Consider the following 19,450-nt stretch of genomic DNA (forward strand, 5'->3'; position numbering starts at 1 on the left):
GAGAGAGAGGGTTGGTCAGGGCTGAGGAGGAGGGGAGAAGGGTTTGAGCAGAAGCTGCATTTCTGGGAGACCCAGTGAATCTACAGCCTCATACTGGGAGGTGGTGGAGATCCCTGCAGGGGCATGGGCAGTGAGATGGGACAGAATTCCAGAGAGGACTAAAAAGGGCCTGATCTTTTCCAAGAGCCAGCTGGAGACCCCTAAGTGCGCCAGACCGGCAGGCCCCAGTAAAGGTCTTCCTGTTCCTCCCCCCAGCTCCTGGCAGGGCTGCAGCACCTCCGCCTGACCAGTCCAGAGGACTCTAAGGAAGTAGTTCTGCCTGGGGCAGTTGAACTGTGGTCCAGCTGCTCCAGTCCCGTCCCATGGCTGTCCACTTTCCTCCCTGTGTCACAGGTGGGCTGGCCAGGTGAGAGCTGCTGGCAGGTGGGCCTGGCTGTGGAGGATAGCCCAGCTCTGGGAGCACCGCGGGTGGGACCCCTCCCTGACGTGGTGCCGGAGGGGACACTACTCAACATGGTGTTGAGGAAGATGCACCGGCCCCGAAGCTGCTCCTACCAGCTGCTGCTGGAGCACCAGCGTCCGAGCTGCATCCAGGGGCTGCGCTGGGTGAGTCCCTTTCACCTGCCCAGGTGCCAGGGTCAGTACCAGGGCTAGAGGGGGGCCTGGATCGTGGCTCCGCGTGCTGCTGGTGGTCCAGCTTGCTCTGGGGGTGTAGAGTGGTACAACTGCCGTAGACAGTGGGTCAGGAAGCTTGTCTGCAGTATGCGTGGGTGGCTCACACAGCTGCAAAGTGTGTGTCTGTGTGTGTGTTCTGCCCAAATGTCTCTGGGCATAGGGGGAAGGGGAACAGGATTTGTTCTCTGTCACCTCTGTGAGCCAGGCATTGAGTGAGGTGCTTGTGTGTTCTCTCCAGGTGAAGGTGGGAGGCATAGGGGCCAGGTCAAGGGGTTGGAGTGAGGTAAGCTTGGTTACGGTTCTTGGGTACGTCACTGTGGCAGCATTCTCCTTTAGTGAGTTACTGAACTGTGCTAATTCTGTGTTTTGGGCTTGGGGTGAGGTGGTCATGTGGACGCTGCTTGGTACCTGCCTTTGGGGTCTCAGGGAAGGATTCTGAGACATTTGGAGAATCTGAGATGACCGAAGTGCCCTTTGCTAGTGAGAAACATTTCTGGACCTGAAAGAATGAAGGAGAGAGCAGGAAGGGGAAAGAATGGTGGGATTTGGGAGGCAAGATAATGGGTGTACTATCCAAATCGGCAGAGACTAAATAGAGTAGCTTAGCTTGAGATTCAGTTACATCTTTACTGCATGTGTCCACCCGGGTTTCGCTATGTTGCCCAGGCTGGTCTTGAACTCCCAGGCCCAAGCAATCCACCCGCCTTGGCCTCCCAAAGTGCTAGTATTACAGGCGTGACCCACCGCGCTTGGCCAGGAGAGTTCATTTCTTTTTTCTTTTTCCTTTCTTTTTTTTTTTTTTTAACTGGAGTCTTCCTCTGTCACCAGGCTGGAGTGCAGTGACGCCATCTCGGCTCACTGCAACCTCCGCCTCCCAGATTCAAGCGATTCTCCTGCCTCAGCCTCCTGAGTAGCTGGGGCTACAGCTGTGCACCACCATGTCCAGCTAATTTTTGTATTTTTAGTAGAGATGGGGTTTCACCATATTGGCCAGGATGGTCTCAATCTCTTGACCTTGTGATCCGCCTGCCTCAGCCTCCCAAAGTGCTGGGATTACAGGCATGAGCCATTGCACCTGGCCGAGAGTTCATTTCTTATTGGCAAGTGCTTTCTAGTAGAATAACCACTACCTTCTCCCTCCTTCCCCCTAACTTGCCCAACTGCCATTTACACTGAGGCTGAGTTGAAAAAACTGAGACCTACCAAGATGAGGGGCTCCTCTTTGCACTCAGAATTGAGAGGAGAGTCCAGGTGTCAGTACTGGTAGAGCTGCTCTCTACTAGGGTCTTCCTTATCATGAACCTGGGTCCTCCCCCGCTACCCCTCCAGCTCTCTTCTCTGGGTCATTGGCTGTACCTATTGCCTGGAGCCAGTGGGCTGGAACCCTCCCTCCCTCTTTCCCTCTTAGGCTATAATTATTTGTGCATTTCCTGTCCCCTTCCCAGCTTGTAGAGGCAAGGTAGGGGGTAGGGAGAAGGTCAGGTGCCAGGACAATGAGGTCACTGGAGGATCCCCTGGGACCTGAAGTCTGGGAGGGAGTGGAGGAGGCCACCAGGCTGTTTCCTGACTCCCCTCAGCCCCCAGAAATGAAGGGCTGGTGTGCGTGGGGAGGCTGGAGAGGTGGGGGTGAAGGTTGCTGGAGTGTAAATGGAGTCAAAGGCACAGAAACAAGGCCCTTCCCTGCCAGGCGGGCGTTGGTGACTAGAGGGAACTTAGATTTTTAGTGTTTAGAGGCAGGCGGCTGCTCCCTCTTCTGATGACCATCTTTGGGGACTGGGGTGGGGAGGTTTCATTCCATCATTCCTGTGTTTGAGAGGCTCTGGGTACCTGTGAAGCTGTACCTCTTACCTCTTGATGATGCCTTTAGCCCAGGGAAGGCTTCCATGAGGGAATGAATGAGTGCCAGCTGTGAGCACGCACACCCACGGTAAAGGGGTGGAGCCCGAGTCCCAGGAAGACAGCACTGCCAGTTATTGATGCCAGACCTCCCTCTTCGAAAGCCAAGGGGAAAACCCATTAACCTCCCAGAGAAGTCTGAAGACAGCTCTTTCCGTTCCTACCTAGACCAGGACAAGAGAAAATGCAGGCGGGTTACAGTAGGAGAGCTTGCAGTTAGATACAGACTAAGATAAGACTTAACAGCTATGGCAAAGGTGACACTGGAATGGAATGGAAGAACATCTTTGGAAAACATGAGGCGGGAGGTGAGACCTTGTCTGATGTCTGGGGGCAGGGGCAAGATCAGTGACCTCTGGTGGGTTCTATTAGCTCAGGGAAGTCTGAGATGATTCTCTTTGTGTGACTGTTTTTGGGGAAGTGACCCTATTTTGTAACTCAGAGAACACACTTTCATCCAATCTGTCCAAATAATAGCAGCAGCTAATAGTTATACAGTACTTATGTGCCAGACATTATTGTAAGAGGTTTACCTTTATCATATCAAATAATTCTCACAACAGCCCTGTGAGATAGGTATTAATGTCATCATCTCCATTTTATAGATGTGAAAACGAAGTCACAGAGAGGTTAAGTGACAGGTTCAGAGTTACACAGCTGCTAAGTGACAAAGCTGGGCTTTGGTCCTAGGCAATCTGGCTGCAGAGTCCAAGCTCATAACCACATAACCACCACGCTGCACTTCTCTCTTGCTACAAATAGTAACACTGACACCTTAAGGCATCACCTCACCCCATGCACCCTTCCCCTGTCCCACCACAAGCAGCTTTAGCCTAACATGTTAGCTATGGCCCAAGGGAACTGGTCTGACAGGTCCCCAGGCTGTCTGGCTCTGTGCCTGTCTCTCCAGCCCGGCTCTGACATTCAGTGACAGGGAGTGAGGGTGGGGCAGGCCACAGTGCTGGTGCCAGGGGAGTTAGCGCCTCCTCTTCCACCCTGAAACCTTTCTGTTCAGGAATGAGAGGAGGGAAAGGGTGAGGACCTTCACCTTGACCCATATCAGCTACTTCTTCCCAACTGAGAACCCTGAAACTGACATGGTATAGCTTTTTTTTTTTTTTGCACTGCGTCCTGATAATAGGACCCATCATGAAATAATAACATCTGATCAAGTCAACTAACATTTACTAAGTAGTTACTATGATCCAGGCACCATTCCAAGTACTTTATATTATTAACTTTTTGATCCTCATAACCCTTTGTGATAGGTACTATTCTTATCATCAACCCCAGTTTACAGACGAGGAAACTGAAGCACTGAGAACTTCAGTAATCAGCACGAGCTCGCATAACCAGATGGTAATGCAGAAGCTAGGATTTGAACCCAAGCATCTGGCTGTGGAGCCCATACACTTGACCACTGACCTTGAATAGCAGCCCTCTCTCGCCCCCATCCTAGAAGGTTGCCATGCACACAAACATCCTGGGGGCACAGAAAGGGTAGAGTAACAAACCTATCTACCTTTGTCTAACCCAGTGGTTTCCAAACTTACTTGCCCACGGAACTTGCCTGAAGGCAGAATACCTCTACTATCTGTGTCCATAGCACAAAGCTGAGGAAACATGGGGATAGGCATCATGGGAGACGGACGGTAGGGCGTAATGCTAAGAGCATGGCCTTTGGAATCAGACAGACACAGGTATGAATCCTGGTGCCCTTACTGACCAACAGTTAGGGCAGGTTGTAGAACCTTGGAGCTTTCTTTCCTCTAGCTGTGAAATAGGAAACAAATACCTACCTCTGGGGTCAGCACCAGTAGCAGAGTTACTCAGTAGAATCTTAACCTTTCTAAATAGTTGTGTGATCTCTCTGGGCTTTTGCTTTCCTTGTCAAAATGAGAGGGATTCCTTAAGGTCCCTTCCTCCGTGCTCATGGGCTAGGGCCTATTCTCTGACCTGCATGCTCATCCCCTGGGGGAGGACCGGAAATGACCAGCCTGGCCATGTGACCCGGCACCTCCCCTCCTAATGTGCCCTCTTCCAGGTCAGAATAATACCAGGAAGGGGCTGGTGCTGGAGCCTGGGTTGTGGGCTCCAGTGGGAGTTGGGGCAGGGACTGGGGCCACCTGGGCATTTTGACATGAAGAACAACAAGTCATTAGCACTCAGGCACTGTTTGTTCCTACACAGGGGGCTGGCTGGGTAGCATTCCTGCCCTTCCTCCCTTCCCTGGCTCCTCCTCCTCCTCATTTCCTGTCGTTAAGTCTCCAGGGCTCTGTGTCTGGCACTGGGCTCGGCCCCATGACCCGGGCAGGGATACCCTTGGGACACCTAGTGACTTCCGCCCAGCCCTGGGCCAGGCGCCTGCGCATGCCAGACCTCAGGCCTCTGCCTGGGCACGCAGTGCCAAGATGCCTGTGCTCAGGGCCCTGCCAGCACCAGGCCTGGTTGTACTGCAACTCCCCGGCAGGTCGTTTTCAGGGACCCGAGGGCAGATGGGAAGCTAGGAGAGAGGTGGCTGGTGAGGGGAGAGGAAAGGGGTAGGTGGGGTGGGTGTGGGGAGACTGAGAATGGGAGCACTTCTGGGTGGGAACTTGAACCTCTCCACAGCTGTCTGGCTGTCCCAAGTGTGCACGACTGAGTTACACAAGGTACCTCACCTCCAGGCTTTTATTTCCTCGTAAGTCACAGAGGACAGACAATGCCTGCTCTGCCTATTTTACATCTGATCCTATTTTACATGAGATCCAGTGAAATCAAGGGGGTGGTTGTGCTTTGTAAACTGTAAAGTGCTTTGTAAACTGTACAGTGAGCTCTTTGAGACGGCTCATAGACGGTAGAGCATCTTGTCCAGAGATGCCCACAAACCCCAGTTCTCAGGTGGCAGGAAGAGAAGGGTCGTGAGGGGCTTTCTTGGCCATTATTCCAGGGTATATAGGCCCGGGAATTCCAAATGGCTTGATTGTTACCAACGGCAGGGAATCCTTACTAAGCAGTGTTTCCGTGACAAAGTGCGTCTTCCTGAGCCAGTCCTGTGTGCCACCAAGGACTTATTCACTCTTGCAGGGCATGGGCTAGCAACATCTCAGAGAAGAAAGACGCTTTCCAGCAAGCAGCCCCACCCTAATGCCTCACAGATGAGTACTAGCTAACATGTGCATACAGCTCTATGCCAGGCAATGCTTTAAACATTCGACGTGTAGCAGCTCATTTAATTCTCCCAAAGCCTCATGAGTTGGTATCATTAGTTCTTTATAGATTTTATAGTTAAGGAAACTCAGGTCGGGAGGGAGAGGTTAAATCACTTGTTTCAGGTCACATCTTCAATCAGTAGGGGAGCAGATTTGAATCCAGGAGCCTGGCTCCAGCGTTTGTGTTTTTAACTATCAGGCTGATCCGAGGCCCAGAGATGGCAAGAGACCTGCTCACGGGCCTGTGGAAGGGCACAGAAGCTGGCTGGGGACCAGGCCTGTGACCCCAGCCCAGGAGTGGTTGTTCCTAGGCTTCCTGAGCTGCTCACATCCTGGCTTCCGTCTCACGGGCCTTCTTATCTCATGTTCTCATGCTTCTTTCAGCTCCTTCACTTCTTTCCCCCAACAGTGGCAGTTCACTTGGGGGTGTGGGCACCCCTGGGCCCTGAGTAAGCAGAATGGGTGCCTTGGGGCTCTCATCTGTAAGGAGGCAGTCTTTGGGTTGGGTCTGGTGATCAGGATGGCAGGGTGGGAAGAGGCGATGCCTGAGGCACAGGGTGCTGAGTGAATATTTGTTTATTTGCTGAATAAATGGCCACATGGATGCATTTGGGGTTGGGGCCCAGGCAAGGGTGGAAGTGATGGGGGAGGGGAGGTATCCAAGAGCTGGGCTTTAAGGCCTCACACTGATGTGCACACTTTCCCTGCTGCCTCCAGACACCACTCACCAACAGCGAGGAGTCCCTGGATTTCAGCGAGAGCCTGGAGCAGGTAGAAGCCTGGGTGGGGTGGAGCTGGGACAGGCAGCACCATGAGGGGTTCAGAGCCTGAATCACTGTGCTCTTCCTCCCTCCAAGGCCTCCACAGAGCGGGTGCTCAGGGCTGGGAGGCAGCTGCATCGGCAACTGCTGGCCACCTGCCCAAACCTCATCCGAGACCGGAAGTACCACCTTAGGCTCTATCGGTGAGTGGAGGCCCTGCTGCGTCCCTGCCCAGCCTCCCTGCTTTCTCTCCGTTCCACTCTATTTCAGGCACCTAGGCCTCACCCTGCTTCTAGCAGAGGGACGAACCAGGCTTGGGCCTCAGAGGGTGCCTTTCTAATGCAGAGTTCCTCCCTCTCCCTGCCACCCTCCTTCCACTGGCCTGTCCCCTTCTACCTTCCATAGGCAGTGCTGCTCTGGCAGGGAGCTGGTGGATGGGATCTTGGCCCTGGGACTTGGGGTCCATTCCCGGAGCCAAGTTGTGGGAATCTGCCAGGTGCTGCTGGATGAAGGTGCCCTCTGCCATGGTGAGCCCGAGCCCAGGGTGGGGTGCCCCGGGCTGGGCTGGGCAGTGATGGGGACAGGACAGGGCAGTCCTGGGAAGCAGGCATTACTTGGGGAGTGCTGACGGGTGGCATTGCTGTGGGGTTTCATATCCACATGGCCTCAATTTCCTCTCCTCCCCCATGCCTGGGCCTCTGCCCCCCAGTGAAACACGACTGGGCCTTCCAGGACCGAGATGCCCAATTCTACCGGTTCCCCGGGCCCGAGCCCGAGCCCGAGCCCGTGGGAGCTCATGAGATGGAGGAAGAGTTGGCTGAAGCTGTGGCCCTGCTCTCCCAGCGGGGGCCTGACGCCCTGCTCACTGTGGCACTTCGAAAGCCGTGAGTCAGAATCCCTGCACCCCGTGACCCCAGACCCCACACAGCACTCAGATTCCATGGTTTCTCACACTGATCTCTGGGGACATCCCTCACCTATTGTGGAGGGAAGGGAACCTGGCTGGCCCAGAAGCCCCTGGCCCTGACTGCCATGGACTCACTGTGTGACCTGGATCCCTCCACACTCCCAAACCGACCCCAAGTCAGTTTCTTCCTCTGTAAATGAGGGTGTTGGGCCAGGGGGATCTCTGAGGACCCTTCCCACTCAGAGACACAGTTGTGGCTGAAAGCAAGGGAGTTTTGGAAACTGCAGTCCGGTGGGTCCAGGTTCAAATTCCAGCTGGACCGGCTACTGGCTGGGTGACCTTGAGCCTCCCCATGCTAGTTCCTGTTCTGTCAAGTGAGGATAATTGAACTGCTCCTTAGGCTTGTTGTGAAACAATGCATGCAAAACGCTCATCACAGGCGCTGCCACATGTGCGCACTCAGTAAAGGTTAGCCGCTGCTGATAACCATCACTGCTGAGGCACCGTCTGGGCTTCGGCTGGGTCGGTAGAGTGGCTCCCTGCGCCTGGCGGGCCCACAGTTCACGGTGTGCTCCCATCCCTCCTGTCCCTGCAGCCCAGGTCAGCGCACGGATGAAGAGCTGGACCTCATCTTTGAGGAGCTGCTGCACATCAAGGCTGTAGCCCACCTCTCCAACTCGGTCAGTCCCGCCCCTCCCAGCCCTGCCCTGTCCCAGGCATCTCCTCTTCCTGTGACTTCCCTGAAACTCAACTGCTGGGCCAGAGGGCATTTCTCCACTTCCATCTGTGGCTGGAAATTTTCAGTCTGATTTCTTGCCCCCAGCACTACTCTGTCTGAAAATCCTTCCGCCTCTCTCAGCCCATTTTCTCCACTTGCTTTGTCTCCTGCCAAATCCTGGAAACACCTGACCTGGCCACATTTCTGTCCCTCAGCACTTGTGTCTTTGGACCTAACCACAACCCTAGCAAAAGCCTGGCTGCTCTGCACATGAACTTGTCACCACTGACTCTCCTATCTCCACCACACAGGTGAAGCGAGAATTAGCGGCTGTTCTGCTCTTTGAACCACACAGCAAGGCAGGGACCGTGTGTAAGTCCAGCAGGGCACAAGAAGCCAGGCATAGGGCCTGAACATGGGCAGAAGGATGTGTGAAGGAGTGGTAGGTGCCAGGAGGGCCTGGTCTGAGGTATGCCTCTGTCAGTGTTCAGCCAGGGGGACAAGGGCACTTCATGGTACATTATCTGGAAGGGATCTGTCAACGTGGTGACCCATGGCAAGGTGAGCCCTCCCTCCTCCCCGCCCCAGTGCCCTGGGTCCTAACTGCTCCCTGGTCCGTTCCTCATGGGTAGTGCCTTTGTTAGTCTACTGCTGCTGACCCTCTGTGTCTCCTGTCTGGGTTGTTTTCCTGCTGTGGGTCTGTCCTGGCAAGGGCTGGGGCTGGCAGGGGTGGGCTGAGACTGAGGCCTGGCTGCAGGGGCTGGTGACCACCCTGCATGAGGGAGATGACTTTGGACAGCTGGCTCTGGTGAATGATGCACCCCGGGCAGCCACCATCATCTTGCGAGAAGACAACTGTCATTTCCTGCGTGTGGACAAGCAGGACTTCAACCGTATCATCAAGGTGCTGCTGCTGGGGTCGGGGAGGGCAGGGGCCGTTCGTCCAGAGAAGTGATGTGGGGCCAGGAGTAGGGACCAGAGCAGAGAGCCTGTAAGAAGCAGGGCAGGTAGGAGACACTGGGCTATGACGGCTGGCAGTGGGGACCATGGCCCTGGGTATGTGTGAGAAGGTGAAGCCCACAGGGCACAGCAGGGGTTCACGAGACCAGTGACCTCAGGCGCAGTGTGGGAGACCAGGGGAAGGATGAGTGTGCACGGGGCAGGGGACTAGGCTGTGGGGCAGGAAGGATGCATGGAAGGAAAGGAAGGCTGAGGAGGTGGAGCCAAAGTCAGAGGTGGGAGAAGGGCTGTGGGTCCCTGTGGGACCCTCATGGGGCTCAGGGGCTGGAATGAAGGAGGTGGATGAGAGGGTCTAAAGCTGGAACACCATGTGTTGAGCATGGGGTGTGGCCTTTTCTCCAGGATGTGGAGGCAAAGACCATGCGGCTGGAAGAACATGGCAAAGTGGTGCTGGTGCTGGAGAGAGCCTCTCAGGGCGCCGGCCCATCTCGACCCCCAACCCCAGGCAGGAACCGGTAACATACCTGCCATGCTCCCTCTCCACACTGTCTCTCCTTTCATTTCCCAGTCTTTGCTCCCTTCCCCTGTGTCATATCCCTGCCCTCTGGCCACCCGTGGATGGAGAGGTACTGAGGGACCAGGATGCACCCGCTGAGTCAGTCTCTTCCCTGCCCTAAGGTGGGACAGGGCTGGCTAATCGAGAAAAATGATGTAATTGGTTATTGATGTCTGCCCAGGTGTGGGAGTGGGGAGTGGTGGCACCACTGCCATAGATTGGCCGTTTCTGCTAGGTATACAGTGATGTCTGGTACCCCAGAGAAGATCCTAGAGCTCCTGTTGGAGGCCATGGGACCAGATTCCAGTGCTCATGACCCAACAGGTAAGGGCAAGAGACACCCTGCCTGCTTTCTGACTCATTGGGTGGTCCATGCAGCCTGGGAGAGAGCCAGGTACCCTGCATCTGACCTCACCGAATGCTGGATTGGTCTGTACAGTGGTTGGCAATAAGTCCTCTTGCCTGTGCTCTTGGCTTAGTGGGGAGCACTGTCACAGGGGCTGGACACTGCTGGTACCTTGCAGGTGGTGGGACGTGGGGAAGGGTCCTTCCATCTGTCCATACACCTGTGCTCAGCAGACTTGGCCTCTGAAGCCTCCTCCCATCCCCCTACCCTGTCCTACAGAGACATTCCTCAGCGACTTCCTCCTGACCCACAGGGTCTTCATGCCCAGCGCCCAACTCTGTGCCGCCCTTCTGCACCAATATCCTTCCAGCCCCACGGGGATGGTGTGTGTAGGGGATAGGATGGTGCATAGGGTTGAGAGAATCTTACCAGTGTGGCTGTGCTGAGTCCTCTAAATGCCAGCCTGCTGCCAGGCCCAGCTTGCCTGGGGCCTGGGCATCCTGCCCGTCCTTTGCCTCAGGTGGGTGGCCCTGGTTGGATATTGTGGTTCCCTTGACTGGTGCCCACCTTCCATGCGGAGCCTGCGGGTGGCAGTGAGCAGGAACGCAGCACCTACATCTGCAACAAGAGGCAGCAGATCCTGCGGCTGGTCAGCCAGTGGGTGGCCCTGTATGGCTCCATGCTCCACACTGACCCTGTGGCTACCAGCTTCCTCCAGGTACCTGGGAGTGAGGCACAGCAGGGCTGGGCTGCCCGGGGTGGACACAGCTACAGCCATCTCAATGCATCTTGGCTCTTCTTAGAAACTCTCGGACCTGGTGGGCAGGGACGCCCGACTCAGCAACCTGCTGAGGGAGCAGTGGCCAGAGAGGCGGCGACACCACAGGTGATGCTTTGATTCCGTTAATTTGTCATTTCCATAACTGGCAGTGCCACGGGGACCAAGAGCATATGCTCTGGAGTCAAGCACTTGGCTTCAGATCCAGGCTGAACCACTTACTTCAATTCCTTGTTCTTATCAGTCCCCTTGCTGTTCACCCTCACGCCACACGTCCTTCCATTCTCATGCGTCATGCACTCATTCATTTATTCATTCTCATATCCTGAGTGTACCTGCTGTTCTCACTTCCTCCATTGGGCATGCATTTATTACCAAGTACCCTCAGTGCCAGTTTCTGCCAGCCCCGCCCAGTACATTTCCTAGACTTTACCTTCACCCTTGCAGGTGTTCCCACGGGAGCAGCTGAGATTCAGGGGGATCGGGAGCTCATCTGAAACAGCACTTGATCTGAAACCCTGGGTCTCCATCTGCCTTTAACTTTTTCCTTCCCCTCCTGGCCTTGGAAAATCACAAAGTCCAGGGCCCTGGTTTCAAGACCGTGTTTGCCCCTCTTTATGTGATACTTACCTGGTCGTGCTTACCTCTGAACCACTGGTGAGGGCCGGGGGGAATCTAGAGCCCCAGGGGCCTCCCTGCTGCTGGCCCAGGAATACCCGGGCTTGCTCACCTCCCTTCTCTCTTGTCTGCAGGTTGGAGAACGGCTGTGGGAATGCATCTCCTCAGATGAAGGTGTCTGCCTGGCCCCAGCTTCTTTCCTCTGCTCCTCCTGGACTGCAGGCCCCTCCTTCACCCCCTGACCCTGAGGGGCTCTGTGTGCGTGGGAAGCTCTCCTCCCACAGACACACCCTTGGGTCTGTGACAGGTGTTCACAGGGCCCTTGCTGCATGTGGTGCCCTGGGCCAGGCCGTGCCCGGAGGCGCAGAGGCCTAAGGCGGTCTCCCTCCTCCCCCACTCCCTGACTCCATGGGCCTTTTATTCCTTTTGGGAGGTAATTCATGCCCACAGGTAGAGCCTGGGAGATAAGGAATGGTGGCTGGAGTTGGCCTCTGAGGCCCACAGGGCTCCTGGTGGCCAGTGCTATGGGAGCTCAGAGGAAGGCGAGGCCCCTCCCTGGAAAGTCAGAGGTGGCCCCAGGCCATTCTCAGCTGGGGCTTAAAGGGAAGCAAAGAGGGGACGAGAAGATGTGACTGCAGCCAGGATTTGAGAAGATGTGACTGCAGCCAGGATTTGGTTGAGGAATGGTGGGAGAAAGAACTGGAAAGGTAGATTGGGTTGGTGGTGGGGAGGGCTGCACTGGGAATAAAATCCAGGGGCCTCACCGGCCAGCAGGCTCCCCGTGCTCTCAGCCTACTGTGCGTCCCAGCCTCTGCCTGCTGGAGGCTCTCACTGGCTTCTTCTCCTCCGAAGGCTAAGCCTGTTATCCCCTCAGGACCTTTGTACTTATCCCTTAGCCTGGAAGCGTCTTTCTCTGGCTCTGCCTGACAGGATCCTTCTTGTTCTCATCTCAGCCAAATGCTGGGTTCCCAGACAGGCCCCCTCCCATCTCCCTATCTGGAGCACCTTCCCTTTTCTCCCCACCAGGCTGTGCCGTGGTGTCCTCTGTGATTTTCTTCAAAGCACTCTTGCCAGGTGGAGTTGTTTTCTTTGCCTACTTGCTTTCTGTCCTTTGGTCTCTCTCCCATCCCACTGGAGGATTGACTTCCCTCCTGCGGGCCCCCACCTCCGCTTCTCCTTGCTCACATGCTGCCTGGCTCTTGGCTGACGCTCAGAAACTGATGTGGGCTCGCCCTCGCGGGCTGGGCACTGTGCTAGGTGCTGATGCTGCACTTCAGCCCTGGCCTGTGGGGCTGCAGTCAGGCAAGGGGCAGAGCAGTTAAACAACCCGTGATGTGCAGTGGCAGGGGACACTTTCCGAGAATCTGCACTGGAGTCGGCTCCTCTGACTGGAGTCGGCTCCTGAAAATGGAAGGGGAAGGGCCGACTCCAGTGCAGATTCAGGGAAAGTGTCCCATGTAAGCGACTACTGGAGCTGAGAGCTGCAGGGGGCGAGGGTGGAGGAAGAAGAGGATACCTGGCGGGCAAACCCAGGAGGAAAGGGAACCCAGGAGGAGGATTCCTGGAGGAGTGAGAGTGAGAGCAGGGTCCCAGAGCAGGCAGGAAGTGGGCAGGGCCCCATGGGCCAGGGCCAGGGGGTCTGATCTTTGTCCTAAGAGCAGTGCAGACCACTGAAGGGGTTTGAGCCAAGGTTGGCAAAGTCTGATTTGTGTTTTGAATAGGTCAGCTAAAGAGCCTGGGCTTTCTCCAGCAAACAGTGGCCGCCATTGAAGCCGAGGGCGGGAGCTTCACGGGGCTCTGGTCAGGCAGACTGGAGGAGGAGGGTTGGAGGCACCTGGGAGGGAGGAGGAGGAGCATAGTTGGGCCATTGGAGTAGATAAGGAGTGAGGCCTCGTGGGCAGGTGGAACTGAAATTAGCCTGGGCAGGGGAGGAGGGGGCATGGGAGACCCATTTCAAAGAAGAATCCTCAAAGCAAGATGACAAGCTACAGGAAGTGTTGAGGAGCCTGGAGCCTGGGAGAATGGCTGGGGAGCAGAGTGGTCTGGGAGGCAGGATGCAAGGATCCGATGGGTATATGGAGTGTGAGGTAATGGATCACTCATGTGGAAGGATCCAGGGGGTGTTTGAGACCAGGGTTTGGAAGAGAGTTCAGCACTGCTGGTAGTTTTGGGAATCACCCATGTACAGGCGACATATGAGGCAGTGAGGAACTCTGCAGGGGGCCCTGAGATTTGAAAATGTAGGGAAGAGCAATGGATTGAGGTCTGAACCTGGAGCATCTGCCATACGCAGAGCTGGGAGGAGGGACAGAGTCGGTACCAGAGTCGGAAAAAAGCAGGGTGGGAAGGGGAACCTGCGTCAGGAGCCTTGCCTGGTAGGTGCTGCCCCACCAGCAGAGGCTTGGCAGTGGTTTCCACGCACTGCATCTCTGCTGTGGACTGGGACAGGGCCGCTGGCACAGTGTTGGAGCACAGAGAGGGAAAGGAGCAGCAGGGATTCCAACTCTGCCAGTTAGCAGCTGTGTGGCTTTGGGCATGTTACTTAACCTCTCTGAGCCTCATTTATTTCATCCATAAATGGAAATAATAATGCTTTTGTCAAAGGTGCATTGTGAATATTTAGATCCTCAGAATAATGCCTGGCTGGTAGCAAATGGTAGCTGGAGGGAAAGGAAGAAAAAATCCAAGTCAACAGCTGAAGAGTTTTCATATCAGAACTGCTCTGGACCTATCCGGCAGAGGCAGAAGCACACACACGCAGGGGCATGGATTTGCCCCGCCCTTAGACACGTTGTGTCTTCTCCTGGAGCCTTGGTCCCAGGTGCCTTACCTGGGCTCAGGTGAATGTGGCAGGCAGAGCCCTCTGGTGGTGTGAATGCTGTGTGGCGCCCGTGCTCCTGGTGACACAGGGCCCTCACAATCATCCCTCCCTCCATGCTCTCCTCTCGTCCTCCCAGTCTTATTTTCTCGTTCCTCTTCCTCCCAGGCCCGGAACTTGCCTGTTTGGCTCCCCAACCAGGACGAGCCCCTTCCTGGCAGCAGCTGTGCCATCCGAGTTGGGGATAAAGGTTGGTGGTCTGAGCCAGTTGGGCACGCCTGACATCTGCACCCTGCTGTCTCTGCCTCTCTTGTCCTGCTGTCGTCGCTTTTGACCTGGGTGTGCCTGGGCCAAGGTGGCATGCTGTACTCCTCAGGGTCTGTGTTCCAGGCTGCTGGCCACATCTGCCTCCTGTACCCCTTTTTTTTGCTCAGGGCCTCCCCACCTGCAGCTCAGCCTCTTGGGGATTCCTCCCACCCTTACTGCAATAACTGCCCTCTCCCTCCTGGGGTAGAGATCAGGCGGCCCTTCCCACAGTTCAGTCTGGTCTCCTCTTTAGTCCCCTATGACATCTGCCTGCCAGACCACTCAGTGTTGACCCTGCAGCTGCCTGTGACAGCGTCTGTGAGAGAGGTGATGGCGGCGTTGGCTCAGGAGGATGGCTGGACCAAGGGGCAGGTGCTGGTGAAGGTCAATTCTGCAGGTGGTGAGTTATGCCCCTGGATAGACGCCAAGGGAGGGTGGCCCCTCAGATCTGCGCCCAGGTCCCCCAGTCAAGATCATTGTCATCATTGTCATCTTTCTCGTCTTCCTCAGTGTGAATGATGGCTAGCATTCATGGGAGGTGGAGTGCATCTATTTGAAGTGCATTTCATGCAGTGTGTAAGAGCATGAGCTCTGGAGCCTGCTTCTTGCATTTGGCACCAGCCCTTTAGCTCCTTATCTGTGTGTCCTCCGGCAGGGTACTTCATCTCTCTGTGCTCAGTTTTATCATCCATAAAATGGGAATAGTAGGAGTACTTGCCCCCTGGAGGAACTGTGAGGATCAAATGAGTTCATCTATGAAAGCATTTAGAATGGCGCCTGGCACATAGTGATACATAACTATTAGCTGCTATTACTATCATCATTTGTGTTTAGTCATTTAATATGAAATAATAACAATCTCATGAGGTGCAGGTACTTTTATCCTATTTTCAGACAAGAACACTGAAGCTCAAAGGGTGTGAGCTATTCCTCAAGCTCACACAGTGAGAGTAGCTGGTCTTGGAACTTAGGTAGTCTTCATTTGTTTAGTCACTCAGCAAACATTTTTGAGGATCAGCTATGAGCCAGCAATATGTTAGGAGCTGGAGATACCACAGCAGGTAAAACAGGTCAGCTTGATGGTTAAGAGCATAGACTGTGGACTCCCAGACGTGTGAAGGCATCTCAGGCTCACCATTTACTAGCTGTGTGATGCTGGGGAAGTTGCTTAACCTCTCTGAGCCTGCATTTCCTCACTTGTTAGATGAGGACTGTAATTGTATCTACCAAAGGGTTGTAATGGCTACTAAGTGAGCTAATGTGTGTAAAGCAGCACAGGGCCTGCCACAAAGTCAGTGCTGAGAACATGGTGGGCTCAGGATTATTAAGATGGGCCTCCAGAGAACCTGGAACATTCAAAACCACCATTCTCTGTGGAGGGCACGGGCCTGACAGCTGGAACCCAGGACAGACAAGAATTAGGGGCGTTCAAGAAGTGGGGATGAGAAAAGAAAAGCCTTCTCCTTTCAGTAAGTGGGGAGAGTTGAAGGCCTCCTGTGTGCCCTGCCCTGGGAAGCACTGCCCTCTGCTGGCCATCTGGTGAGTTGCAGTTGCCCAAAGGGCATGTATATTGAGACCCTACTATGTGCCAGGCACTGTTTAGAGCACTGATCGCCAAAGCACTTGGATTGACACCCATGTCAATAACCAATATTTAATTAAAACCCGCACCCCACGGTGTGAATATTTGTTTGTAAGTAATACACATATATTACTACATTAATATCATAATAAAGATAGATAAAATAGAAATTGATGGAGTAGAAATGCAAAGCAGGTAGAAAAAATAAATGTAAGTAGAAGAGCTCATATTTTCCCCGGGCACGTGAGTGATCTGATGTGCCTTACTTTGGAGGCCACTGCTCTAGGGACTGGGAACTCAAGCACAGTCCCAGTCCATGAGGAGCTGATGAAAATCAACACCAAGGCTTATGTAAGACACTTCCCAGTTTTCAAAGAGCTTTTATACATAGCATATACTTATAGCTACTATTTATATACATTATTTTATTTGACTTATGAAATAGTCAGGGCAAGTCTTATTGTCTCCATTTTACCAGGGAGGAAATTGAGGCTGAGGGAGGATCAGACCCTGCCCAGGTTCTTCCTGACTCACTGAGGATCTTTTCTCATTCTCTTGGATGTGCTTTCCTGGGCAGCGTGGCTGTGTGGGCACATGTACCTGTGTATTCTGAGCACCCGCCCAGGACTTCAACCCCGCTACGAGGAGAAACAACCTCCCAGCCTCCCAAACATCTCTTCCACTCTGTCCTCCAGCTGGTCCCTGGCCTTCCTCCCTTCCCCCACCCAGGCCGCCACTGCTGTCTTTGCAGATGCCATTGGCCTGCAGCCAGATGCCCGTGGTGTGGCCACATCTCTGGGGCTCAATGAGCGGCTCTTTGTTGTCAACCCACAGGAAGTGCATGAGCTGGTAGGGACCAGGCAGGGTGCCAGGGCCCAGGGAGGAGATCTATTTTGAGCCTGGAAGGGGTGGATTCTGGGGAGGGTCCCAGGGAGAAGAGGGAGGAAGGGCCTGGCTCTGGCTGCTGCTGGGTCCTCAGCACACAGAGGAAGGAGTGGGCTTCAGCTGATGGGGAAATTCCCAAGATTGTGCAGGGCAGGGGCTGGTAGCACTGGTTGGGAGCTCCCAAGGAGAAAGAGGAGGACCTGCCCTAGTTAGGGGTTCCCCAGGAGACAGGAGCCTAAAAGGAGGGGTCTCGGCACTGGGGAGCCCTATCCTCCAGCTGCTACAGCCCCTAGACACCCTCTACTCGCCGCTCCTGCCCTCCTAACCCTCCTGCTAACATGAGCATAGAGTCCTTGCCCCAACCCTCTCCCCCTACCCTGTGCCTTTCCCTGGATTCCTCAGGCAGCCCCCTGAGCACTCTCCCACCCGCAGACCCCACACCCTGACCAGCTGGGGCCCACTGTGGGCTCTGCTGAGGGGCTGGACCTGGTGAGTGCCAAGGACCTGGCAGGCCAGCTGACGGACCACGACTGGAGCCTCTTCAACAGCATCCACCAGGTGTGGGAGGCAGAGCTGGGGGAGGAGAGCGGGCGGCGGCAGGCCCGGCTCGGCTGGGCATTCACTGATCTCGCCTGCTGCCCCTGCCCAGGTGGAGCTAATTTACTATGCGCTGGGCCCCCAGCATCTGCGGGATGTCACCACCGCCAACCTGGAGCGCTTCATGCGCCGCTTCAACGAGCTGCAGTACTGGGTGGCCACCGAGCTGTGTCTCTGCCCGGTGCCCGGCCCCCGGGCCCAGCTGCTCAGGAAGTTCATTAAGCTGGCGGCCCAGTGAGTCCCTGTCCAGCGGGTGGGGCGTGGCCAGAGTCCCTGGGCTACCTTTTCCTAAACCCCCCTCTTTGCTTAGTATGTTGCCAAATCTGCCACCCTATTTGTTCCCTGGGTCTCCTGGAGCCTCTGCCTTCCCACCGCATCCAGCTTGGATCTCTGCAGAGGCTGGCCTGGCCGTTGTCTAGGGACACTGTGGGGGTGGCTGCTTCCCTTACCCTGAGGGTCTCTGGGTCTTCTGCTCACAGCCTCAAGGAGCAGAAGAATCTCAATTCCTTCTTTGCCGTCATGTTTGGCCTCAGCAACTCAGCCATCAGCCGCCTAGCCCACACCTGGGAGGTAGGTGTGGTTTGGAGGGCCCCCCTCCTGAGGTCAGGCCTCAGGCCCTCCTGGGAGTGCTGGATGGGGTTGGGCCTCCCCCAGAGCAGCTGCTCATCTGCCTCCCTTTCACAGCGGCTGCCGCACAAAGTCCGGAAGCTGTACTCCGCCCTCGAGAGGCTGCTGGTGAGTGCTCAGCCCTGCCTGGCCTGGCTCTGCTAGGATCAGCTTGACTCAGCCCTGCCCTCCAGACATCCTCACTCTTGGCTTCCCCACAGCCCCTATACCTGTCCTTTGTCACTTTCAGGGTTCCCAACCTCGGCCCGGGGCCTAGCTCCGGCCTGTGAGTTTGGGGAGCTGGCTGAGGAGGGGGTGTTCAGCACTAGGACAGGGGTTGCATGGTGCACTCTGGCCCTCAGTGTGTGTCTGCATGGGGGCAGGAGATCCTGTGTGAAGACTGGGCTGGAGCATGTGGGTGTCCGGTCCTGGGGTCTGAGGTACCAGGGCAGCGTCAGGGGCTCCAGAGCCCAAGGGCCTGGCACGGAGCGCCCATGGTGCACCAGGGCCTGTCTGCCCCTCAGGAGCTCCGAGGGGCTTGTAGAACAGGCGAGGGAAGACTTGGGGGTGGAACCTCCCACCTCCAGGAACTTTTGAGGATTTTGACTGTTCTGGAGAGAAGCAGAGAAGAGGTACTTCATCAGCATAGCCTGGGAGCTCTTGAGAGAAAATCCACCTCGTGGGGCTCAAGGGGTTCAAAGGAGTTTACTCTCCAGAGAGAGAAAGGGAGAGAGAGGGAGGGACAGAGAGAGACAGGGACAGAAAGGGACAGAGAGATGACAGAGACAGACTTTTCCAAGAAACTTGGGGCCCCTCTAAGTGCTGTGAATTTTCTCAGTGCTAATGGGAGGCTGGAAGCCCCGTGCTCGCCTGTGACAGAGCCTGGGTGAAACCTGGGGCTGAGGAGAGGCTGAGTTGGGGCCTCTGCACCTGCTGTGGGATGGGCATGTGGCCCCTCCTTGGTTGGGTAGGGTCTGTGGTGGCTTATGCTGTGTGCAACCCCCTCAGTGTGGCTTCTTCCCCTAGGATCCCTCATGGAACCACCGGGTGTACCGACTGGCCCTCGCCAAGCTCTCCCCTCCTGTCATCCCCTTCATGCCCCTTCTTCTCAAAGGTAACAGGGCTTCCTGCCTCCGTTCCCCCATTCCCACGTTCCTGCCTCTGTCCCCCCATTCCCACGTTCCTGCCTCTGTCCCCCCATTCCCACCTTCCTGCCTCCATCCCCCATCCCCCTTCCTGCCTCCGTCCCC

General features: G+C 55.5%; 1 protein-coding gene and 1 long non-coding RNA gene across 3 annotated transcripts in view; one reads left to right on the forward strand and one right to left on the reverse strand.

Annotated features, from left to right (window-relative positions):
• RAPGEF3 (Rap guanine nucleotide exchange factor (GEF) 3) overlaps positions 1-19,450 on the forward strand; it is a 25,250-nt gene that overhangs the window by 634 nt on the left and 5,166 nt on the right. Inside the window, exons 1-24 of one of the 2 annotated variants that reach the window (XM_011987670.1) lie at positions 11-100; positions 394-606; positions 6,480-6,533; positions 6,620-6,726; positions 6,929-7,050; positions 7,233-7,407; positions 8,026-8,110; positions 8,460-8,520; positions 8,633-8,709; positions 8,906-9,052; positions 9,511-9,623; positions 9,900-9,988; positions 10,290-10,368; positions 10,578-10,728; positions 10,814-10,896; positions 11,541-11,580; positions 14,393-14,474; positions 14,784-14,930; positions 16,864-16,961; positions 17,430-17,555; positions 17,647-17,828; positions 18,074-18,164; positions 18,279-18,329; positions 19,227-19,314. In XM_011987670.1, coding sequence (XP_011843060.1) covers positions 514-606; positions 6,480-6,533; positions 6,620-6,726; positions 6,929-7,050; positions 7,233-7,407; positions 8,026-8,110; positions 8,460-8,520; positions 8,633-8,709; positions 8,906-9,052; positions 9,511-9,623; positions 9,900-9,988; positions 10,290-10,368; positions 10,578-10,728; positions 10,814-10,896; positions 11,541-11,580; positions 14,393-14,474; positions 14,784-14,930; positions 16,864-16,961; positions 17,430-17,555; positions 17,647-17,828; positions 18,074-18,164; positions 18,279-18,329; positions 19,227-19,314 — 2,341 coding nt within the window. In that variant the 5' untranslated portion in view covers positions 11-100; positions 394-513. Of the gene's footprint in view, positions 1-10; positions 101-393; positions 607-6,479; positions 6,534-6,619; positions 6,727-6,928; positions 7,051-7,232; positions 7,408-8,025; positions 8,111-8,459; positions 8,521-8,632; positions 8,710-8,905; positions 9,053-9,510; positions 9,624-9,899; positions 9,989-10,289; positions 10,369-10,577; positions 10,729-10,813; positions 10,897-11,540; positions 11,581-14,392; positions 14,475-14,783; positions 14,931-16,863; positions 16,962-17,429; positions 17,556-17,646; positions 17,829-18,073; positions 18,165-18,278; positions 18,330-19,226; positions 19,315-19,450 lie in introns of those variants that run through there. The other variant, XM_011987669.1, reaches the window with a different exon arrangement.
• LOC105544947 overlaps positions 16,171-19,450 on the reverse strand; it is a 4,213-nt gene continuing 933 nt past the window's right edge. Inside the window, exon 2 of the long non-coding RNA XR_001006846.1 lies at positions 16,171-18,910. This is a non-coding gene — a long non-coding RNA (uncharacterized LOC105544947). The remainder of the gene's footprint in view (positions 18,911-19,450) is intronic.

This window comes from Mandrillus leucophaeus, unplaced genomic scaffold (genome assembly GCF_000951045.1).
Source record: "Mandrillus leucophaeus isolate KB7577 unplaced genomic scaffold, Mleu.le_1.0 Scaffold313, whole genome shotgun sequence".
NCBI classification, from domain to species: Eukaryota; Metazoa; Chordata; class Mammalia; order Primates; family Cercopithecidae; genus Mandrillus; species Mandrillus leucophaeus.